General features: G+C 40.8%; 1 protein-coding gene across 14 annotated transcripts in view; it reads right to left on the reverse strand.

Annotated features, from left to right (window-relative positions):
• NEK5 (NIMA related kinase 5) overlaps window positions 1-16,841 on the reverse strand; it is an 89,290-nt gene that overhangs the window by 51,487 nt on the left and 20,962 nt on the right. For all 14 annotated transcript variants that reach the window (XM_009427003.5, XM_063792590.1, XM_063792588.1 and 11 more), the window contains 5 exons: window positions 13,237-13,291; window positions 10,828-11,028; window positions 10,669-10,750; window positions 8,476-8,609; window positions 1,785-1,966 (listed from right to left, as the gene is read on the reverse strand). In XM_009427003.5, coding sequence (XP_009425278.3) covers window positions 1,785-1,966; window positions 8,476-8,609; window positions 10,669-10,750; window positions 10,828-11,028; window positions 13,237-13,291 — 654 coding nt within the window. The remainder of the gene's footprint in view (window positions 1-1,784; window positions 1,967-8,475; window positions 8,610-10,668; window positions 10,751-10,827; window positions 11,029-13,236; window positions 13,292-16,841) is intronic.

The following is a 16,841-nucleotide window of genomic DNA, read 5'->3' on the forward strand; positions in this document are numbered from 1 at the left end:
TCCCAGTGGTTGAGAAAAGAGAAAGGGAGTTTTGTGGCTGCTCCAGTTCCTCTGTAAAATCTATGTCCCTCACTAATTGAGTCCAATATGGATATTACAATTTGAACGGACAGAAGACATAACTTTTGATAATTGTGGAGATAATTAAAAATGTGTTATGAAGATCGATAAAAACCACAACAGTGCCCAATATCTTTAAAGATAAAACATATGCTTTTCCCGTTATATGTTTCTGAAGAAATTATTCTCTTATCATTCTTGCTTATCTCATTTTCACTATTAATGAGATTGCCATCCCATAGTATCTTGTGTTTTTCATAATTCATCCAAAATTTCAACAATAAACAATCAGAGTCGCCAAAGTAACAAATTCTTAACCCTGAACAAAAAAAGTTGATGACAAAACATTTTTAAAATAGAACTCTTAGACTTAAGTCTTCAGGCCTCTGTTAGGTGTCAATTATTCTGGACATAGGAATGTCGACATCAGTGTGAAAAAAATTTGAAAATATTGTAGATCTGCAGAAATCTATTATGGAGTAAATTTTTTGAAAATCTACCATAAGACCAATTTAAGAATACTATTTTCTTTCTAATATGTCCATATTTTGAAAATCCCTAGAACATAAATGCCGAATGAAATATATCTTATTTCTCAAAATGTCTCAAATGATCATTTGATTTTAATGATTCAATTATTGATTCATATTAGTAACCTCTTTGAGAAATGAAATATACACAACTATTTTTTCACCTGCCATATAGTGGAATATAGTAGGAGGAAGAAAGAATATTAAAAGAGCAAGGGTATGGGTCTGTGCCTACAGTTAAGCAGCTCTATGAATAAGAAAATAAGCTAGATCAGACTTGAGATGAAGAAGGGTTACAGGAAAAAGAAGATAATTTATCAATTACTTATCAATTGTGATAATCTATCAACACATTTATTGCTTTATTTAATTACAAGACTTTGTTACTTCTGTAGGCTAAATTATAGTATACATTACATCATAATTACAACACTTCTCACAGTACATGTAATTCCCACATAATTTATAAGAACATGTAATTGTTATAAGCTTGAGATGTCAACAGATTTGATTTGTGTAACATATATGACATTCTGATGGAAATAAAAACAAAATCTTTCTAACAAAAAAAAAAAGAAAGAAAGGCTGGGAATAGTGGCTCTTGCCTGTAGTCCCAGCACTTTAGGAGGCCAAGGCAGGTGGATCACATGAGGTCAGTGGCTGCCTGGTGAGAGGGTACCTGAGAATTTGAAGAACCAACTAACGAGCAGGTATAGGGCTGACATAGAAAGAAGGGACTAACATGGCCAGGCATGGTGGCTCATGCCTGTAATCCCAGCACTTTGGGAGGCTGAGGCGGGCAGATCACCTGAGGTCAGGAGTTCAAGATCAGGTTGGCCAACATGGTGAAACCCTGTCTTTACTAAAAATAAAAAAATCAGTTGGGCATGGTGGTGCACGCCTGTAGTCCCAGCTACTGGAGAGGCCGAGGCACGAGAATCGCTTGAACTCAGAAGGCAGAGGTTGCAGTGAGCTGAGATTGCGCCACCGCACTCTAGCCTAGGCATCAGAGTGAGACTGTCTACAAAAGCAAACAAAAGAAAAAGGTCAAGGGAACTATGTGTTTAAAATGAAGATTTGGAAAGTTCTTCTTGGATTATTTGTGTTAGGAGAATTTGGATTTCAGAATAATAAATGTTAATATATAAAGATATTTTTAGATTAACCAAAGCTTAAGCTAGACCACAATATTACCATTGACTTGGGGATGGACCATGCCTCGTTTCCTGACCATAATCCTCAACGCCAGTATTTTCTTGAGGAATAGGGTGATAACTTGGTTTGTGGGCTCTCCTCCTCAGCATATCAAGTTGAGCATAATAATAATCATAATGTCCACAGACAGCAGCAAGTTTGGGTCTTTCTATCATTTTTATCTGAAGAAAAGAAGAGAGGACGTTTTTAAAAACCATAATACAGGCTGGGTGCGGTGGCTCACACCTGTAACCCTAGCACTTTGGGAGGCTGAGGCGGGTGGATCACCTGAGGTCAGGAGTTCAAGACCAGCCTGGCCAACATGGCAAAACCTCGTCTGTACTAAAAATACAAAAATTATCCAGGCACGGTGGTGCACGCCTGTAATCCCAGCTACTTGGGAGGCTGAGGAAGGAGAATCACTTGAACCCAGGAGGTGGAGGTTGCAGTGAGCTGAGATCATGCCACTGCACTCCAACCTGCACAATGTGAGCGAGACTCCATCTCAAAAAAAAAAAAAACCATAATACAAATTTATAATACTTGACAATATAACAGTGACCATAGCTAAGATAAGGCACTGAAGGTGTATTTTTGCTGTTTTTCTTCTATACCTTTTTTTCCAGAATAAAATAATCTTAAGAGTCCCCAAATCCTAGAGTACAAAAAGACCTAAGTACTAGATAGTATAGTGGTTTACAATTTTGCTAAGATATGGATATGAATCATGCATACTTCATGGCTAGTATGTGAAAAATACTTAGCTAGTGAGTATGCCCAGGCAACCCAAGATCCAAAACTAAACTCAGAATTATTGTTTTCTATTTTTCATAAACTCATTTATACCTTACCATACTTTACAGGGAAATAAAAAGCATAGTGAAACTCACACATATGGGGATTTGCAACATTTTTAGTTTCTGATAAATTGACTAAATGCAAAATGGCATCATGACTTAAAGGAAAGAAGATGCTGAATCAGAATCATTCTTTCAGAGAAAATATTAAAAAGGTCATATAACAGCCATGATGGGCATATCACCATCCCAGCCCTCACCACCCTTCCCAACCAGAACAGAATGAGAATAGGAGAACCAGAAATGACAGTTTATCTTCCAACTGAGTAGAAGCCACTGAGCTAGAAGACAAGAAACAGATCAAATTAAGATATAAAAGCCAGTCAAGACCTTCTTGCTAAAGAGCAAAGTGGGGTCAATTTAACCTAAAGCGTGGCAACTCTGTCTAGTTTACAGTTTACAGTTAATAATAAAAAGAGAAAAAAAGATAAAACTACTGGAAAGACCTAGGAACTAATAGTTGGGAATATGAATAACAAGAACAATTAAAACCAAAATGTCCTCATGTAAAGAGGTAACATGTTATATTATTTGTTGTTTTTACTGCTATATGGTTCACATATATGTTAGATTGGACCATATGAAATTGCACATAATTGGCTGGGCGCAGTGGCTCATGCCTGTAATCCCAGAACTTTGGGAGGCTGAGGCAGGCGGATCACGAGGTCAGGAGATCGAGACCATCCTGGCTAACAAGGTGAAACCCCGTCTCTACTAAAAACACAAAAACAAAATTAGCTGGGCGTGATGGCGGGTGCCTATAGTCCCAGCTACTCGGGAGAATGGCACAAACCCGGGAGGCGGAGCTTGCAGTGAGCCAAGATCGTACCACTGCACTCCAGCCTGGGTGACAGAGCGAGACTCCATCTCAAAAAAAAAAAAAAAAGAAATTGCCCAGAATTGACCATCATTAATCTAGAAAAATGGCACTTTCATATAGTTCTATTTAAATATTTAAGTAAATGTATAAAATTTAGTTCATTAATCTAAATACAAATTATATGTTTATTTTTAAAATATTTTTTCTTTTTAAATTCTGAGACAGGATCTCACTCTGTCACCCAGCCTGCAGGACTGTGGTGTGATCATAGCTCATTGCAGCTTCAAACTCCTGGGATCCAGGGATCTCCTGCCTCATCCTCCCAAGTAACTGGGACTACAGGCACATGCTACTGTGTCCAGTAAAAAAAAAAAATTTTTTTTTTTTAATTTTACTTTTTGTAGAGGCGGGGTCTCAATGTGTTGACCAGGCTGGTCTCGAACTCCTGGGCTGAAATGATCCTTCTGCCTCAGCCTCCCAAAGTGTTGGATTATAGGCGTGAGCCACTGCACCTGCCTATTTTTAAAATCTTTTAAAGCAAGAAGTAGTTTTCTTTGTTTTACAATTTCACCTGTATACAACCTAGAAGAAAATGCTACTAATGACTTGTTGAAAAGTGGTAAAAAATATAGAAAAGTATTGAAAGGCAATAAACATTTTCTTTAAAATTTTCTCTAACATCCCAACAGTAATAGGAATATCAGAGGTAGTTCCTGTGGAAATCAATTTTACCTTTTCAAGGAACTGGAAAAATGTCAGTGTGTTCAACAGTTCATAATTTAATTCATCCTCAAATCTTTTAGATGTGTTTTCCCTTCTACAGGTCTGATAAAGAGTCCTCTGAATCACAACATACTTTTCTTATTTCTTTAATAAAATTAAGCCCTTAGGCTGGGCACAGTGGCTCACGCCTATAATCCCAGCACTTTGGGAGGCTGAGGCGGGTATATCACTAGAGCCCAGGAATTCAAGAACAGCCTGGGCAACACAGTGAGACCCTGACTCTATAAAAAATAAAAACTAGCTGGGCATCATGGCGCATACCGGTAGTATAGCTATTCAGGAGGCTGAGACGGTAGGATCACTTGAGCCTGGGAGGTCGAGTGATATGCTTTGGATTTGTGTCTCAGCCTGGGAGGTCGAGTGATATGCTTTGGATTTGTGTCTCTGCCCAATCTCATGTTGCACTGTAATCCCCAATGTTGGGAGACGAGGCCTGGTAAATGGATCGTTGGGGCAGATTCCCCCCTTGCTGTTCTTGTGATAGTGAGTGAGTTTTCATGAGATCTGGTTGTTCAAAAGTTTGTAGCGGCTACCCCTTCACTCTTTTCCTCCTGCATGTAAGATGAGCCTGCTTCCCCTTCTGCTATGATTATAAATTTCCTGAGGCCTCCCCAGCCATACTTCCTGTACAGCCTGCAGAACTGTGAGCCAATTAAATGTATTTTCTTTATAAATTACCCAGTCTCAGGTGTTCTTTATAGCAGTATGAGAACGGACTAACACAGTACATTGATACCAGGAGTGGGATATTGTATAAAGATACCTGAAAATGTGAGAGTGACTTTGGAACTGGGTAATGGGCGGAGGTTGGAAGAGTGTGGAGGGCTCAGAAGAAGACAGGAAGATGATGGAAAGTTTGGAATGCCCTAGAGACTTCTTAAAATCATAGTGACCAAAATGCTGATAGTGATATGGTCAATAAAGTCCAGGCTAAGGAGGTCTCAGATGGAGATGAGGAACTTATTGGGAAATGCAGCAAAGGACACTTTTGTTATGAATTAGCAAAGAGCTTGGAGGCATTGTGCCACTACCCTAGGGATCTGTGGAACTTTGAACTTGAGAGTGATGATTTAGGGCGTCTGACAGAAGAAATTTCTAAGCAACAAAGTATTCAAGATGTGGCCTGGCTGCTCTAGCACCCTATGGTCATATTTGTGAGCAAATAAATGATGTAAAACCAGAGCTTATACTTAAAAGAGAAGCAGAGTGTAAAAGTTAGGAAAGTTTGCAGCCTAGAAAGAAAAACCCATTTTCTGGGGAGCAATTCAAACCAGCTGCAGAAATTTTGAAAAATAAAGAGGAGTCAAATGTTGTTAGCCAAGATAATGGGGGAAATGCCTTGAAGGCATTTCAGAGACCTTTGAGGCAGCCCCTCTCATCACAGGCCCAGAGGCCTAGGAGGGAAGAATGGCTTTGAGGACCAAGCCCAGGGCCCCACTGCTCTGTGCAGCCTCAGGACATGGTGTCCTGTATTGTGGCTGCTCCAGCTCCAGCCATGGTTAAAATGGCCCAAGGTACAGCTCAGGCCATTGCTTCAGAGGGTGCAAGCCGTAAATCTTGGTGGCTTCCACATGGTGTTAAGTCTGCAGATGCACAGAGTGCAAGAGTTGAGACGTGGGAGCCTCCACCAAGATCTCAGAAGATGTATGGAAAAGCCTAGACGTCCAGGCAGAAGCCTGTTTCAGGGGGACCCTCTACTAGGGCAGTGCAGAGGGGAAATGTGGCACTGGAGCCTCCACACAGAGTCCCCACTGGGGCACTGCTTAGTGGAGCTGTGAGAAGAGGGCCACCATTCTCCTGACTCCAAAAACGGTAGATTGAACGACAGCTTGCACCACGCACCTGGAAAAGCCGCAGACACTCAACAGCAGCCTGTGAGAGCAGCCACAGGGGCTGTAGCCTGCAAAGCCTCAGGAGCAGAGCTGCCCAAGGCCTTGAGAGCCCACTCCTCACACCAGTATGCCCTGGATGTGAGACATGGGGTCAAAGGAATTTGGAGCTTTAAGATTTAATGACTGCCCTGCTAGGTTTTGAATTTGCATGGGGTCTATAAACCCTTTGTTTTGGCTGATTTCTCCCTTTTGAAATGGGTGTATTTACCCAATGCCTGTACCCTCATTGTATTTTGGAAGTAATTAACTTGTTTTTTATTTTACAGCCTCACAGGTGGAAGGGACTTGACTTGTCTCAGATGAGACTTTGAATTGTGGACGTTTGAGTTAATGCTGAAATGAGTTAAGGCTTGGGGGACTGTTGAGAAGGGATAATTGTATTTTGCAATGTGAGAAGGATATGGGAATTGGGAGGGGCCAAAGGTGGAATGATATGGTTTGGATTTGTGTCCCTGCCCAAATTTCATGTTGAATTGTAATCCCTGATGTTGGAGGAGGGGCCTGGTGGAAGGTGATTAGATTATGGGGACAGATTTCCCTCTTACTGTTCTTGTGATAGTAAGTTCTCCAGAGATCTGGTTGTTTACAAGTGTGTAGCACCTCCCCCTTCGCTCTCTTTCTCCTGCTCTGGCCATTTAAGATGAGCCTGCTTCCCCTTCTGCCATGATTGTAAGTTTCCTGCGGCCTCCCCAGCAATGCATCCTGTACAGCCTGCAGAACTGTAAGCCAATTAAACCTCTTTTCTTTATAAACTACCCAGTCTCAAGCAGTTCTTTATAGTAGTATGAGAACAGACTAATACATCCAGGCTGCAGTGAGCTGAGACATGCCACTGCCCTCTAGCCTGGGTGACACAGCAGGACCCTCTTTCAAATAAATAAATAAATAAATAAATAAAGCCCTTTATCAAATGAAGGGCAATAACTTAATTGGTTTTTAAAAAAATGTTTATATACCAACACATTTTCTAAAATGTCTATATATCAAGTAAACACTTAGTAAATACACTTCCAAATGGTTCTCTAATTTAACCATGAGCCTTCTTTAAAAATACAATTCTTTAATTAAAAGACAGTAGCCATTTTATCACTTACATACCAGAAGCATTTCACTAGTATGACCTAAAAGATTCAACACTCTGCTGAAGTGAATTCAAATAATTAAACACAAAGAATCACTAGGGAAATATCAATTATTATATCATAAAAACTTCTCAATCCTATACATAATATGTTAGAATTAAGAATATTAAATGCAGAGTGTTTTCTGTTGCTATGTTACTCACTTTTCCTATACAGAAAAATCTTATTTATTAGAAATTAGAAGAATTTCAGTTATAAAAAGAAAATTAAGCCTAAAGTATACTTATAAGAGCATACAGCATTGTTTCATAAAATATAAAAACTAGAAGTCGTCCAACAAAATACCATTATAATGCTCAGTACAGAATACTTCATTGTAAGTACAAAATTTGTGGACTCCAAACAATAAGCTTGTACCTCATGAACATGTGCAGATAGGTCTGTCAGAATATACCATAGCTTAATGGGTTAAAAAAACAAAAGAATGAATAAGACCTACTATTTGATAGCACAATAGACTGCCTATGGTCAATAGTAACTTAATTGTACATTTTGAAATAAGTTACAGAGTATAACTGGGTTGTTTGTAACTCAAAGGATAAATACTTGAGGGGACAAACACCCTATTCTCCATGATGTGCTTATTTCACATTGCTTGCCTGTATCAAAACATCTCATGTACCCCATAAATATATACACTTACTATGTACCCACAAAAATTTTTTTTTAATTAAAAAATTAAAGAAAAAGAATATAACAGCTGGGTGCAGTGGCTCATGCCTGTAATACCAGCACTTTGGGAGGCCGAGGCAGGCTGATCGCAAGGTCAGGAGTTCGAGACCAGTCTGACCAACATGGCGAAACCCTGTCTCTACTAAAAGTATAAAAATTAGCCGGGGCCGGGCGCCATGGCTCACACCTGTAATCCCAGCACTTTGGGAGGCCCAGGCAGGTGGATCACAAGGTCAAGAGATGGAGACCATTCTGGCCAATATGGTGAAACCCCATCTCTACCAAAAATACAAAAATTAGCTGGGCATAGTGGCACACGTCTGTAGTCCCAGCTACTCAGGAGGCTGGGGCAGAAGAATTGCTTGAACCCGGGAGGTGGAGTTTGTGGTGAGCCGAGATCGTGCCACTGCACTCCTCCAGCCTGGCGACAGAGCGAGACTCCGTCTCAAAACAAACAAACAAACAAACAAACAAAAAGAATATACCATAGCTAAAAAACACAAAGGAGGGTTTAGAATGACTTACAGATCTGGCCTTCTGGGCTCCAGCTGGTGGTCTCCATTCATTTCTATGCAATATAGCATTCCTTTTAATTGGCACAGATATCCTTGATCTTGGTGGGCACTTTCCCTGGAATCTCACTTTTTGTATTTTACACTCTTAATTAACCAAAATAAAACAGCTTCAATTTTTTAAAAATTGTACACCATTAATACTGATACTTGTAAGAGTATAAACATAAGCTACATTTCATAACACAGTAAGTTTACTTTTTAGCCAGAGATATTTTACACACAGTGAGAGTACTGATGAAAAATTAATATGCAATTTCTTTAAATGAAAAAAAAACCATTTTTTCAGAGTCCCTTTGCATATTTCTAGTAATACATAACATCACTTTTTTTCAGAAAAATAGAAATTAATATTAACATTTACAGAAACAATATGTATGGGGTAATAATAAAAGTTATTAAATTTGGTCATTAGAGCTTGGGTTATCAGGCCACTCCATTCATGCCACATTGTTTGGAATTTATGAGTAGATCTTCTCTCTTTTTTTTTTGTTGAGACAGTCTCACTCTGTCACCCGGGCTACGGTGCAGTGGCAGGGTCTGAGCTCACTGCAACCTTCACCTCCCGAGTTCATGCGATTCTTGTGCCTCAGCCACCCAAGGAGCTGGGATTACAGGCATGGGCCACCAGGTCCAGCTAATTTTTGTATTTTTAGTAAAGAGATGGTTTGGCCATGTTGGCCAGACTGGCATCAAACTCCTGGCCTCCGGTGACCTGCCCTCCTTGGCCTCCCAAAGTGCCAGGACTGAGGTATGAGTAGATCTTCTAATGCTTGTCTTTATCTCCATCAAAATTTGTTCTTGGGCTGAGTGAGGTGGCTCGCACCTGTAATCCCAGCAATTTGGGAGGCCAAGGTAGGAGGATTGTTTGAGCTCAGGAGTTCGAGACCAGCCTGGGCAACACAGTGAGACCCCATCTCAATAAAAAAAAAATTGTTCTTGTTCTCCTATCTTACCTAGATTAGAAATATGGACAATACACAGTCCCATACTCTGTACTTGTCTATTTTCTAAACATTCTCAATCTAGACTGGTATACAACAATGTTAGTCAAATTAAATGGCAAAGAGGCTCATTCACTTTCTCTTTAACTTTCCTTGATTTTAGAATCTCTGTCTCGATGGATAACATTTCCCTGTCATGGATTCCTTTGAGAGGCTTTCTGCTCCTCCTGATATTGTAAGTCCAGGCATTCAGTTACAGCTAAATTCTGGGGCTTTGACTTTCACAGCATCAAATGACTTAGTAATTTTCTCTTTCTTAACGTACCCCTCCCTCTGACACACAGCTTAGCTGATTCTTGACACCAGGACTAAAATAGTTTTCTCCGGCCTGGCGCGGTGGCTCACGCCTGTAATCCCAGCACTTTGGGAGGCCGAGGCGGGCGGATCACGAGGTCCGGAGATCGAGACCATCCTAGCTAACACAGTGAAACCTCGTCTCTACTAAAAAAATACAAAAAATTAGCCGGGAGTGGTGATGGGCAGCTGTAGTCCCAGCTACTCGGGAGGCTGAGGCAGGAGAATGGCATGAACCCGGGAGGTGGAGTTTGCAGTGAGCAGAGATCGCGCCATTGCACTCCAGCCTGGGCGACAGAGCGAGACTCCGTCTCGGAAAAAAAAAAAAAGTTTTCTGTATTTATTACTACCATAAAATATCTCCTGCCTTCTTTGGGAACTACAAAGTAACAGTTCTTACTGTTACCAATTAGGCCCCAAGATCCTAACTTCAGCTCCAATGGTCCTTTGCAACAGAATTCTTAATTGCCAGTCTATCCTCTTTTAGAAAAATAAGTTTCATCTCATCATCCATGTCTATCTGCAACCTTCTCCCACTCTGTCCCTTCACTACACAAAAGTTAAGTTTGGGCTCAACCTCTTCAAGCATCTCTATTAGCATGTCCTCTGCTTCATGGAGGTTTCCTGACTAACGAAAAGGAACCCTGCAGGTCATGCATGAGCTAGATATACAACTTTCAGGCACACTCACTAGTTGCCATTTGACAAGATGATTTTTCTCCTGCTTTATACTGCTTGTATTTTTTAAATGTCCACTTTCAATATGTTTGGTGAAATTTCCTTGCATTACTCTCTGTGTGAGACATGTGTAATAAATATTTTTGATTGCACACCAAAGTCACACTTACTCTGGACCACCTTCCCAGCATGTCGAGAAGCTGGCGCTCCTGCTCTGCATATAAGCATGTGACTGAATTCTTCCTGAATGACCTAAAACCGAACACACGTGTCAAGGACCTGCAACCCAAAATCTCTGCCAAAATCCAAACAGTCACCTCAAAACTTACCTCAGGAGTCAAATATTTGGGAATAAGATTCTCTAAAAAGGGCCTTTTCAAAATGGAATTTATGGATGGTCGGTCTCGAGGAGATACTTGAAAGAGCTGAGATATCAAGGAATGTAGCTCACGAGAAAACCCTGGAGATATTGGGGCAAAATGTGCTTGACAAATCTTCAGAACCAGCTGCTGTAAGTTGTTACCCTCAAACTGAAAGGACAAGGAGCAATGACACTAAATCAGAGAAAAGTTACTAAAGTAACAAATAATAAAAGTGTTAAAGTAACAAATATACCAAGAAGCAAAACAATGTTTTTAAATTGTAGTTAGAAGCACTAGGGTCACCTGTAATCCCAGCAATTTGGGAGGCCAAGGCAGGAGGATCACTTGAGCCCAGGAGTTCAAGACCAGCCTGGGAAACATAGTTAGACCTCATCTCTCCAAATCATGGTTTTTAAACATTTGCTGGGCTTGGTGGCATGAGCCTGTGGTCCCAGCTACTTGGGAGGCTGAAGCAAGAGGATTGTCTAAGCCCAGGCGGTCAAAGCTGCAGTAAGCCATGATCGCGTCACTGCACTCCAGCCTGGGTGACAGAGTGAGGCCCTGTCTCAATCAAAAAATAAAAAAGAAGCACTGTGGTCCACCCTAAATTGTTTTCATCAACTAATCTTTCATGAGCAGATACTGCAGTTATTCAACAAGATGCCATGTTATTTAAAACAAGTTTTTATTTTGTTTTAATTCTGTCTTATTATCAAAATAATGTTTACTCATAATAAAAAACTGGAAGGTATAGGAAGTTATAAAGACAGGGGAAAATATGTATAATTTTACCACTCAGAGGTATAGCTCCTTCTGATCTCTTTTAAAAATGATGTTTATTTTACAAAGTTGAGGTCATATTGATATGAAATTTTACCTCTTGCTTTTTAAAATTAACATAAACATCGTTTAATTTCCTCTAAAATGCTTCATAGACCAGAAATCTTCTATTGTATGAAACCAATAGTTATTTATACATAATAATATTCAACTCCATGGTGTAGCAATAAAGGTACACATTGGCCGGGCATGGTGGCTCACGCCTGTAATCCCAGCACTCTGGGAGGCCAAGGTGGGCAGATCACCCAAGGTCAGGAGTTCAAGACCAACCTGGCCAACATGGCAAAACCCTGACTCTACTAAAAATACAAAAAAATTAGCCGGGTGTGGTGGTGGGTGCCTGTAATCCCAGCTCCTCGGGAGGCTGAGGCAAGAGAATTGCTTGAACCCAGGAGTCGGAGGTTGCAGTGAGCTGAGATCGTGCCACCGCACTCCAGTCTGGGCAACAGAGCAGGACTCCATCTCAAAAAAACAATGGAGTACACATTTTGGTCAGACACTGGCTGTGCAACCCTTGACAATAATTAATAACAATAATGACAGCTGTGGAGAAAAGAGTTGATGTAGCAAGCTCTCCTCAGAAAGGCCTGCTTACAATGTTGGCCCGTGGCTGGTGTCTGGGAACTAAGATTTCAGAAGAATTCCCACCATTCCCTGAATGTCAAGAGTGGCTATCTTTGCCTCAGCTATTTATGTGAACAAAATGGTTTATGCTGAACACGTGCTTTCTTTCCAGGAGTCTGGAAGTTTGGCATATGCCAGGTAGAGGGTGCCTATGTGACCAGTCCCCAGTAAAAATCCTGGGCACTGGGTATATCCGATGAGCTTTCTTATAGATCACATTTCACAGGTGACGTGGGTAACAATGCTGGAGGATTTGGCACATCCCATGTGACCTCTGGGAAAAGACTCTTAAAAGCTTGTGCCTGGTTTCCTATGAACTTTGCCCATGTACATTTTTCTTTTGCTGAACGTATCTATTCATACAGTAATTAATTAATTAATTATTTTTTTTAGATGGAGTCTCGCTGTCATCCAGGCTGGAGTGCAGTGGCGCAATCTCAGCTGACTGCAGCCTCTGTCTCCTGGGTTCTAGCAATTCTCGTGCCTCAGCCTGCCTCCCAACTAGCTGGGACTGCAGGCACATGCCACCATGCCCGGCTAATTTTTGTATGTTTAGTAGAGATGGGGTGTCACCATCATGTTGGCCAGGTTGGTCTCCAACTCCTGACCTCAAGTGATCCACCCGCCTCAGCCTCCCAAAGTGCTGGGATTACAGGCATGAGCCACCACGCCAAGCCCACACAATTTATTTTTAATGGAAATATGCTACACATACTATTCTCCAACTTGGACTTTTTACTTTATACTATTGCTTGGACATCTTTCCATGTCATCTATCATTATTTTAAGTAGCTTATCCATATAATTTTTAACAATCTAATAAAACCAAACATTAACCTTTTTCTCCCAGAAGTTAATTTCTTTTCTACAATTCCAATAATTCAAGATTAGTCTGACAATGAGCATACTTACAGGATGTTTAAGTGTGCAGAGCTCATATAAGACACAGCCAAGAGACCAAATATCCCTAAAGAAGATAAGAGTTTACATGCCAAGAAAATATCCATAATTCTTAATAAAAGCTTTTATCCTTACAGTGCCTTAAATTTGTGTCACTTTACAATTTTATGTAAGTTGATCAGCTTTTACAAATGCTTTCAGATATATCATCAATTCTTATTAGAAGATAAGAGGTAAAATGAAAACCATTTGTAGTTTGTCAGATTTCTAGTCGAAGAAAGGCACACAAACTTTGCTACAACCTGGTGGCTTAATATTTAGTTCAGCTTCCTGCTCAAAAACAATGTATGTATGATGAAATGTTGAGCAATTTGGAGGAGGCAGGCAGAACTCAAACATGGATTTGTTTTGACTCAAAAGGTAATATTTGGTTGATTTTGAAAGATATATCCTACTCAAGGCTTTTGACAGAACCAAAGTTATATTATGTGATAAACATAGTATCTGATTCTCAATAAACATTTAAAAATATACTTAAAATATATATCATGAGCTTTGCTCCTTACAGATTTAGTACTTCATAAATATTTATATGTGATTGGTTTGAGGAGTTATTTTATAGAACAAAAAGCACAATTAAATCTAAAAGATCAAAAAATGTCTAATCAGAAGTCAAGGAGTCAAAGCAAGAAGGAATCATTAAAGTGAGGAGTGAGGTAAATGGCTCCTCTAGCAGCAATGCTTTGTGCATGAGTGTGTGTGTGTGTGTGTGTGTGTGTGCCAGAGAGAAGGAGAGAGATAGACTCATACTAAAAGTTTGAGTACAAAAGATGGTAAGTACAATAGACGGTAAGATTGGTGGGAAACAAATTTGTGGGATTTTTTTAAATAATTTTTTTTTTTATTAACAAGGTTTCACCATGTTGCTCAGGCTGGTCTCAAACTCTTGAGCTCAAGCAATACTCCCTTCTTGGCCTCCCAAAGTGCTGGGATTACAGGTGTGAGCCGCCTGCACCTGACCCAGGAAACAAACATGAACTTTCTAGACCTTCTAGAAACTCACTGACCATTTCACACCACACAGACTTTTGTCTTTACTAGGGCTTCCACAGACCCAAACTTCTCTTCTGTTCCCAGAGGACCCTCTGCAGCCAGGGCAGAGAATTCATATGCCCCCAGGGCTCAGGCAGTACTGCAGCCACCTGGGGGTTGGGTGGGGCCAGTTGCAGGCCTGAGACCACTCTGCATATTGAGGACTGTGGTGAACCAGTCCTCTAATGGAGCCAGCGGCTACCCACCTGATTATTGCTAAGATCTTCCAATTTTCAGAGGTACAAACTATGCATATTTTAAAGTCTTTCAATATTTAATTTTTTTTTTGGATGTAGTGACAGGGTCTCACAATGTTGTCCAGGTTGGTCTTGAACCCCTGGACTCAAGTAATCATCCCCCTTAGCCTCCCAAAGTGCTGGGATTATAGGCATGAGCCACCATATCCAGCAGCATTTAAATGTTGATTCAAATTCTTGAAAAGCAGTACAAGCAAACAAAACAATGCAGCTGACCCAAGGCTGTCTGTGGCATGCCCTGCTCTGAACAGCCTACTTTCCGTCCAACACACCCTACCTGAATTCCTGCACAACTAACTTGAGGCCAAACTCCTTGGTGCCAGGGGATGTCTCAAAAAAAAAAAAAAATCCCTGTTATTTTATTATGCAGAGAAATTCTTACTATTCTTTTTGTAAATCTCTATCGTCTGAGCTTTGCCTTCCATTTATCTCCTTCAAAGTCCAATAGCCAAGTATCTCTTGGGCATTTTTTCCTTGTTCAATGGCAGCCAGCTTTGAAAATGAAATTTTTTTCCTTCTCCTTATAGGAAGCAAAAGCTCCTCTTCACCTTTTCTTGCAGTATACATTAGCATTACTGCTGAGGGCCAGGTGCGGTGGCTCACACCTGCAATCCCAGCACTTTGAGAGGCTGAGGCGGGCAGATCACCTGAGGTCAAGAATTCAAGACCAGCCCGACCAACATGGTGAAACCCCGTCTCTACTAAAAATACAAAATATTAGCTGGGCATGGTGGGGCGTGCCTGCAGTCCCAGGTACTTCGGAGACTGAGGCACGAGAATTGCTTGAACCTGGGAGGCAGAGATTGCAGTGAGCCGAGATCACGCCACTGCACTCCAGCCTGGATGACAGAGCCAGACTCCATCTCAAAAAAAAAAAAAAAATTATTGCTGAGAACCAGACTCTGATATCACATACATAAAAACTAACTGGGTTTTAAAGCTGGAAGACACCTTGAAGATTACCTAGTCAATACTCTCATTATTATGAGTTAGGGAACTGAGGCCCACAGAGGTCAACTGACTTGGTCAAGTTAGCAACTGAGCCAAGACTAGGATTCCTAGCTCCTAATCCAGTGAGCGGTCACCAGACCACATTGTCTTCTACTTCATCCTCTTCAATCTTTCTTGCAATAGACTAAACAGTGCTTCAAAGATATGAACATATAATACAAAAATGGACATCACAGTGACTGCAATTTTTGATGTTATTTTTTATACCACTTGTATCTTTAAATGAAGAGAAATGGCTTTCTTCTAAACAAGTTTGAAACCTTCAGGTAACACTGCTCAGAGATAGTCACTGGGATCCCCATTTTGTGGCAGGCCAGGTCTTACCAATGCAGGCCTCCATCACAACTGTTTCTATACTAACTGAGTGGTGAAGTTAAATATTAAAAGCTAAAAAAGCCAGTGCCCAGCCAGGCACAGTGGCTCACACCTGTAATCTCAACACTTTGGGAGGCTGAGGCAGGCAGATCGTGAGGTCAGGAGTTTGAGACCAGCCTGGACAACATGGTGAAACTCCATCTCTACTAAAAACACAAAACTTTAGCTGGGCATGGTGGCAGGCACCTGTAATCCCAGATACTCAGGAAGCTGAGGCAGGAGAATCGCTTGACCCTGGGAGGTGGAGGTTGCAGTGAGCCGAGATCGTGCCATTGCACTCTAGCCTGGGTGACAAGAGCAAGACTCCATCTCAAAAAAATAAAAATAAAAAAAAAGCCAGTGACCTTATACAAAGGCTGTAATGTAACAAAAGCCCACCAAGAGTTTTGCCTAGGCCTTTCCTGGGCCTTAAACCATGACAAAATAATGAAGGAATTCTTAACAGGAGCCATTTAAGGTTAAACAAGTTTTATTGGTGGTCTGAAGAAACTCCCCAGGCCTCCACAAACAAGTTTATTGGAGGTCTGCAGGAACTCCCTAAACATCCATGATTTAGCAGGAGACAAAATAAGGGTAATCACCCCAGGACCTAGACCCATTTAGATTAAGTAAGCTTACTGAGGCTCCACAAGAAAGTCTTCAGGACTCAGACCTTAGTTATAGATTAAAAGGAGTTAATCAGTATGTCTTTAAATGAATGCACACTTACACATAGACATATAGCTTAGAAGGTGTATAAGCTCTGAAAAACTTTGTAATTTTGAGTTGGTCTGGTGATAATTTCCAGGCCTTCTCCCTGTACTGGTTACAGAAATAAAAACTCTCTTCCTCCCCAGTTCATCTGCATCTCGTATAGGACCGCGAGAAATAGCAACCCAACCC

Source organism: Pan troglodytes, chromosome 14, assembly GCF_028858775.2.
Source record: "Pan troglodytes isolate AG18354 chromosome 14, NHGRI_mPanTro3-v2.0_pri, whole genome shotgun sequence".
NCBI lineage: Eukaryota > Metazoa > Chordata > Mammalia > Primates > Hominidae > Pan > Pan troglodytes.